At 41.8% G+C, this 8,425-nt stretch overlaps 1 protein-coding gene across 1 annotated transcript; it reads right to left on the reverse strand.

Annotated features, from left to right (window-relative positions):
- Window positions 1-974: 974 nt before the first annotated feature.
- Window positions 975-2,249, reverse strand: LOC131247109 (phospholipase A1-Ialpha2, chloroplastic-like). The gene has a single exon (XM_058247548.1). The coding sequence runs from the start codon at window positions 2,247-2,249 to the stop codon at window positions 975-977; it is 1,275 nt and encodes a 424-aa protein (XP_058103531.1).
- Window positions 2,250-8,425: the final 6,176 nt, after the last annotated feature.

Here is an 8,425-nt window from a genome sequence, read left to right on the forward strand (position 1 = left end):
TTCTGATGATATGGTTTTGAGTATACGAGATGGAAATTATAAGAATGTAATACAAACGAGGGTGAACGCATGTCAAATTTAGATATAAACTTAGAATTTATTAAATTATGACTATAGAGAACTATATGAAGAAGGAATTAAGTACACTTACTGCGAGTCATGTGCCGAAACTTGGGTCTGAAGGTGCAAACTTTGTATCTGAATTTGGGGGCATGAGAGTCTCTCTCTCCATCTAAAAGTGGAGCTCTTGTAAAAAAAGAAACCATGAATAGTGTGTGCTTTCTTTCTCTATGAGAATTTTTAGATTCTCCTCGCTTTTGAGTGAGTTCACAAGCCCTCTGCTGTGTACTGTTTACCACCATTTTAAACCAAAGCAATCATCATTTTCTCTCTTCCTCTTGCTACGTCCTGCTTGTGGGGTTTATTATTAGATCAACATCATAAGTAGTCTGCAAAGTTGGTTGAGGGATATGGTATGGCCCTTCGCTAGATTGGGTATTATCTTTTCCTCATCCAATATACAATGCAGTGGCGCCGATCTACCTTCACCAAGATAGGAGAGAGAGAGAGAGAGAGAGAGAGAGAGAGAGAGAGAGAGAGAGAGAGAGATCCGTAGCATGATTGGAGTAATGAAGCTTAGTTTCGAACATATCAAAGATAATGTATTTAAGCACCAAGAATTCAACTCAAGCTGATATGGTTCACCCTCGCAGTTTAATTTATGACATGTTGCAAAATCTCGTAACAAATATACATTTGCATATGCATCTCTCTCTCTCTCTCTCTCTCTCTCTCTCTCTCTCTCTCTAAAAATTTAAAAAAAAAAAAAAAAAAGCGTTTACATGCCTTAGAGATTCATGTATTCTAGGTTATGGTGTTATGAATCAAGTCCTAGTATTTTAGACCAAGTTATTCTTGTTCTTTGCAGCATTTTTCCGTGCCATCTTTCCATCTTTTGTGCACTCAAGAATTCCCTAGCCTTGTGGAGAAAATCGATCGGGTCCATCCTTAAGAACTTGCACCCTTTCGGGACATCTCAGTAGGCTAATATAAGTCTCCAAGTCATGAACACATGAAGGGTTTTGCATCTTGAAGAAATTAAGCGCTAGCTCAACCCCCATATGTGCATAACATGAACAACTCCACGGAAGCTCATATCTTCTTCCAAAAACCCTAAAATTCCCATTGAGAAGAACCCCAGGAAGCTTGGTGATGGGGTCATTCACATTCACTATCCTTAGAACTTTAACGCCTAGCTCTTCACATCTCTCCTTGAATCCGGAATTCCCAGCCCTTGGCCCCCCAAACGAGTAAACTGTAATAGGGATTCGATATCTTGATTTGGTTTTGTTCAACCCAAGCTCTGCGACATCATAGGCAAGAATCATGGCTAGAGCACTTCCCATGCTATGTCCAGCCACTGTGATGCTCATCTCCTCATCCTCATACTCATTTATAATTCGTGAAACTTCTGATAGAAGCTGTTCTCTACAACTTCCATGGCCGAACTTGGAAGTGCTATCGTCAGACGATGTATACAAGTTCAAAAAGCCCGACTCCACCTTAACATCGAGCCGTGGATTTTGAGGGTCTAATCTCGCACCAGTAAATGAACTCATGAAATTCACGACCCATTCAGTATTTGTAACGGTTCCCCTGAAGGTAATGACTACATCTCTCCTTCCCAGCCTCCTGACCTCATCATCAGAAGAGACGGCAACGTATCCAATCCATCGGCCACGGCATCTCCCATTTTGAATGGGAATATTTAAGTCAGGCGTTGCATAGATGTACTTTGTGATTTTGTAACCACAGCCTTCCATACCAACTTCTCTCAGCATTTTCTTCTTCCCATACTTGTAATTCAAATAGCGCTTCGAGCTTGGGTCGAGATCGAAAGCCTTGTAGCATGCTGCAACAAACTCTCCATACCGTATGATCTCTTCTCTTAGAAGTGGATGCAATGGCTCAACAAGATCTTTCCAGTCATTTGAACCTTGAATCTCTCTCCAAATGGTAGCCAAACTGAAACTAGTTTTGGCCTTTTTCGTCACCACTGGTGTAACTATACAATCGGATCTTGTTTCGGAAGTTATTGTCGCAACCCGTGCAAGAACGGAAGCTGTTCTTGATTGTCGATCCCAAAATACACCCCTCTCAGGCATTGAAATTTGCCTTGATGATGGTCGAGATAGGCGCGTTTGGCACAGAAGGGATGGGTTTGACAGAAGAACACACGACACCGCCATTAATAACAGCGAGAGAGAGAGAGAGAGAGAGAGAGAGTCGCAAGATGTAAAAAGGCAGTAGGATTTATATAGGGTAATTGACCGCAAATATACACTAGATGTATGGGAGGATTTAGTTTTTGTCGTTGGTTGTAGTTCTAAGAGGTGTCTTAATAAAGATGAAAGCTGCGGGGCTTAACTCAAGAAGAGAATGGAGAGGTGTTACGTGTTCTGAAAACATGTAAGAGATCTGGACCAATCACTATGTGGGGCCAACTTTGATGGAAACGGATTGGCTATTCTCCCTGCCACTAGCCCGGTGGTCGGTGCACTGTGGGCCGACCATGATGTATGTATTTCAACCGGAAGCGGATTCCGTACGGAGTAACTCAGTACGGTTAGCGTACTGAGTGAACTCTGTGAGGTTCACCGTGATTTATGTATTTTATCTACTCGGTCCATCCATTTTACCAGATAAGTTTAGCGCTTAAGCCAAAAAATGAAGCATATTTAATGCTTAAATGGACCACACCACAGGAAACAGTGTGAATTGTTACCGTTGAAAATTTCTCAGGGGCCATAGATGTTTTGGATCATGCTTATATTTTTGCTTTCCCTTCATCCATATCTCTATGATCTTATGAACAGGTGGGATGACAAGTCAACATAGCTGTGGAGCCCAAAAAGTTTCAATGGTGAAAATCATTATTCCCACTGCTTCCTATGGTATGATCCGCTTAAGCTTTGAATATGATTAAATTTTAAGCTCAACCCCTTAAGGGCTTGTTTGGCCGGTCGGATTGGAAGGGACTGGATGGCATTGGAAGGGTTTGGAAGTTAAATCCCAGGATTTGCCCGGCGTGCTAATCCGTTCAAATTTGTCTGGCACGTGTTTGGTTTGAGGGATTTGAAGGGATGGGAAGGTTTAACCCCGGGATTGGCCAGGCGTGCCAAACAGACTGGATATAGAAATCCAGGGATATAGCAATCCCATTGATCTCAAGACAATCCACTGACAACGCCATCATTACCTAGAAATCCATGCCATCCACCCTAACACCATTCAATCCCTTCCAATCCATGCGGCCAAACGGGCCCTAAAGGATCTGAAAAAAATGGATGGACCTCGGGGACACATTTACAATGGGCCCAACTGAGTTTACGCTGTATGATCAGAGTGTATTGAGTAACTCTAGGCAATCCAATTTACATGTTCATCCATTTTTATTGTTCATTTTAGGGCTTGATCATAAAAAATGGGAGGGCTAAATAAATCTCAAGTGAAACACACTACAAGAAAACAACAGTGATTGGATATCCACCATTAAAATCCTCTAAGGCCCACTGTACTGTTTATTTGACATCCAATATTTTGATTAGGTCATACAGACCTAGATGAAGGGACAAAAACAAGGATCATCTTGATCCAAAACTTTGATGGCCCCAAAAAGTTTCTAACGGTCTACACGCTCATTCAACACTATTTCCTATAATGTGGTCCACTTGAGATTTTGATGTGCCACATTTTTTGTCTCGTACCCTAAAATGATCTAGAAAACTAGATGGATGGATGAAACACATATATCATGGTGGGGCCCACAAAGCACCGACCACAGCCATTGGCTGGTGGCAGGGGAGCAGCCAATCCGTTTCCAACTTTGATCATGCCCTGGAGCTTCGATCAGTCAAATCCACTCATCGACTGGTTCACACTCTCACAAAAAAAATTCAACTGACTTGCATTCCAACTACGTACACGTGGTCACATGGTGAATATCACCGCCTAGAATCTTCCGATGGTGACTCTTCGGGTAAGAGTCTCAAGTGGCATACGTCTCTGATTTGACACGTTTGCCGCGGTTCAATCTTAATTCTCTGCTCCGGCGTGTCGCCTTTTCCTTCTTGATTATAAGTTGCACAAAAAGCATGTTTTGTGAGGATTTTACAGACATATCCAGATGGTCCCTACTTGGTTGATTATAAGTTGCACCAAAAGCATGTTTTGCGAGGATTTTACAGACATATCCAGATGGTCCCTTTTTGGGGGATGCGGATTGGCCGGTGTACCACACACCACCGTCTTGCTTGGTGCGTTGAATTCAACAAGTTACATGGTCCCACCACAAGATGTGTATTATATCCAAACTATCCGTCCGCTTAGCGAGTTCGTTGTAAGGCGTGAATCAAAAAATAAGACGGATCCAAAGATCAAGTGATATACACTGTAAAAAGCAGTGGGGATTTAACATCTATCATCTAACACTTTTTGGAGGATCAATATGATATTTGTTTTTCCTCTTCATCTGGTCGTTGTCAATTTATTAACATTATCTTGGGCCTATGAATGTTTTAACGGTGAGAATCATTGTCCCACTATTATTTGTGATGTGGTTCACCTGACCTTTGGATATGATTCATTTTGGGCTATGGCTTTAAAATGATCCCATCAAGTGGATAAATGGTGTGGATATAATAAATACATGATCGTGAGGCCCATGTAACTTTTATCTCTTTTGAACTATTCATACACCAGGGACCCTTGGTGCTCATCCTCGAGCCTTTGCAGGAGACGTACACACACCCGTCAGGTGGTGTGTGGTACACTAGCCAATCCACTTCCATTTTACTGAAGAGGATTGGCAGGTGTCCACACACCACCAACCTAGCTAGTGTGTTGACATCACTCAGTTTCATGAATCCGTCATACGGTATGTATTATATCCAGTTTATCCACCCATTTGGTGGTTATTGTAAATCGCGGGCCCCAAAAAACAAAAGCCATCAGAAAATCAAGTAAACCATACTATAAAAGGTAGTGGGGGATTGAACGTCTACCCGTTAAAATGCATTTGAGGTTACGAAAGTTTTAAATTAATATAATATTTATTTTTCGTCTCCATCTAATTTCGTGTGATCTTCTGAATAGATTGAATGGAAAATAAACGTTAGAGGCTTACATTCATGTAACTTTCATCTCCTTTGTACCATTCCGTACAGCCCATAGCTGGGGAGCGCAGGGGCTCATCTTTGCACATCACATACACACCAGCCAGGTCAATCGATGGTGTGTGGAACACTAGCCAATCGGCCTTCCATTTAGCTTAGCTGTGGATGAGATTGCTAGAAAGTGTTGCCCATTTCAGCCCACGTTACGATAAGATGGTTCAATAATATAAGCTTTAATTTACTGTATATAAGCTATGGTTTAATAATTATACATCAGATATGATCTAGGGATTTTTCTTTTTGGAAACTTAATTTCAACCATTTAAAAGTTTTTTTTTTTCAATGTTTAAAATTCATCTCTGCAAATTGGTGTTTTAAATAATCTTTTTTAGCTTAATTTTAATAGAGTGAGCTCACAGCATACGTTTCAGAATGTGAACGGTGGTGACCATTTGTCCATCTTAGCATGTGGGCTTAATGTAGCAACACATGGTGAAATCCTTACTTGAGAGGGATGGACCAAAAAGTTCGGCCGAGAAAACAAGGGCCTGCTAAGCTTGGTTGACGTCAAAGCCAATGAGCGAATCTGCAAAAGCGCGGAGGCAAGACTCCGTGGTGTGCCGTGCACCACTGATGTTGGTGGTGTGTTGACTTCGCCTTCAATGTTACGTGAATGCGTTACATATCCACACCGTCCATTCACCTTCTATGTTTCGTGAATGTGGCATATATCCACACCGCCCATTCATTTATCCATTTTAGGGTATTATTTTATCACTTGGGCACATAAATAAGGTACAACGAAAGTTCAAATAGAACACCTCACGTAAAGCATTGAAGGCAATAATGACTAGTGTTATAGGTAGAATTAAGCTAACATAATGCATGAGACACATAGTTATAAATATAAAAAAAAAAGACTATCAGAGCTATAAAAAGACTAGAGAAAATGAGCTGAGCAATGAGGCTCAATGACCGAGCTGAAACAATTAACTCCACTTGGAAATAAGGCTTATCGACAGTCCTCCACCACCTCGATGTCAGATGCCAACCTTGAACTCAGGATGCTAACCTCAACCTCAGATACTAATTTCGACCTCAGGTACTAACTTCGACCTCAGTTACCGACCTCACCTTCAGATGCCGACCTTAACCTCAAGTACCAACTTTGATCTTGGATACTAACATCGACCTCGGAATAGAAATATCCGAAAAGAATCTTACAACATATAAAGATAGGATCAATCCGATGAGATTATAGCTGAAAATCACGTTGGTAGAGGAAAAATCAGAGATATTCTCGAAATTAGATTCTAACTCCATTACGAGCCCCTCCGGTGTATTAAACAAATCTACTCAGATACGCATACCGCTTAAAAAGCTTATAAATAAACACCCTATCATAGGTAAAAGGTATACACAAATATCTCGATTATACTATGCCTATTGAAAGAGGGTCCCCGACCACAACGGACACCCCATTTTCTCATTGTTCTCCATTAATTTGTAGGTACCCAATGACTCACATAAGGTGGATTAAGATAGACCGGATTTGAGTAACAATAGTTTGGTGCCATCTACGGGAACGACAACAAATCTATTCAGAAGTTCCCCTTACATTAAGAAAATTCACCCCGCTTCTTTCCTTTATCATGTGATGACTAAGTGAAAAAGAAGGGCTTTGGCCGCCATTACTAAGACAATCCCAGTTCTAGAAGAACAGCCTAAGAGCCCTCAAGTGCCATAGTTAAATCCTCAACCTAACCCCCCTCTCCTGACTGTCGTACAAAGATCCCGGAACAAGGGAGGTTGGTTTGTCTCGTTAGAAAAGCAAGTCGAGGCTTTAACCAGTAATGTTGATTGCATTATGCAGATATTGGAGAGACAACATACATTACCCAATCAAGGCATGGAATTGGGGGCAGCAACTAAGTAATCTCAACCTTCGCAAGCACCTCATGACCATATGTGGTGAAAGATCAACTAACACGAAGTGTGTACGTCCCTGAGCAAATGATGGGAAGGACCAAGCTCGCCGAGTCCGATTTGCGCTACGTTTTAGAAAAGAGAAGGGGGGGGGGGGGGGAAGCTCCTGAGGTTATAGCAAAAAAGAAAAGTTTTACAAGAAGCAAAGCCGAGACCAGTTCAATGACATCCAATAGACATGCCAGACAAAGGCCTCTGTCACCATCGACGCTCTGCTCGAGGAGGCCGAGCCCCCATTCACGGATAACGTCACGCGATTCCAATTACCATCTCGGTTCCGAATGCCCAGATAACTCTCTACACAGGATCATGGGATCTGGCTAAGCACTTAGAATTCTTCCAGCCATGAATGGAACTCCATTGTGCTTCTGGGCCTGTAATGTGCAGAGCGTTCTACCTAACTTTGTCAAGTGCTGTACAGAAATGGTCCAAACATCTGAAGCCCAAGTCCATCAGTTCGTTTACCCAGCTCAGTAAGGCATTCATTACTCAGTTATTGGTGGAAAAGACAAGAGAAAGTGTACAACTCACCTCCTCATGATAACATAGAGAGAGGACAAGATTCTCTGGGACTACATTATCCGCTTTAATGCTGAAGTAGTTCAATTCAATAGTTACTCTAACCAAATCGCTCTTATCGTCATGATAGCTGGCCTCAAAGATGGAAATTTTCTCTTCTTGATCAGAAAGAATCCCCTAACTATGATCGCTGACCTGCTCAATCGAGCTCAAAAATATTCAAACATGGATGAGCTCTTTAATGCACAGAGGGCTACTCGCGATGGAAATAGCTTGGCAAGTGACAAAAAGCGAAAAGAAGAGGGGGAGCCTTCCATTGCTAATGCCAAGAGAAAAAGGGAAAGCAACCAAAGTAGTGGCTAACGACCCAATTGACGTCCGGAAAGTTGCTTCCACCAGTATACTCCCTTAAACACCATGTCGGAGCAAGTACTTAAGGAAGCTGGGCTAAACAAGGAAACCTGATGGCTGAGCCGAACTAGCCAACAAAGCTTGGTAATAAGGCTTATTGACCAACCTCGACCTCAACCTCAGGTATTGAGGGACGTATTTCGACTAAAAGACATGGAAGGTCACATCTTACCTCACCTGTGGAATGCCTAGCACCGGAAAATCTACTATCTTTCTTTTTTTCTTTTTTTTTTTAAATGGTTATACATCCAAATAGGTGGGCAGTAAGAAAAAGAGTCATGTCACACCTAATAAAATCTAACCTATCCCTTGAGGAATACATTTTCCTTCTCTAT

Source organism: Magnolia sinica, chromosome 5 (assembly GCF_029962835.1).
Source record: "Magnolia sinica isolate HGM2019 chromosome 5, MsV1, whole genome shotgun sequence".
NCBI classification, from domain to species: domain Eukaryota; kingdom Viridiplantae; phylum Streptophyta; class Magnoliopsida; order Magnoliales; family Magnoliaceae; genus Magnolia; species Magnolia sinica.

Excerpts from the sequence above, each read along its gene's own strand:
- LOC131247109 (XM_058247548.1), bottom strand. The coding sequence starts at position 2,249 with ATGGCGGTGTCGTGTGTTCTTCTGTCAAACCCATCCCTTCTGTGCCAA.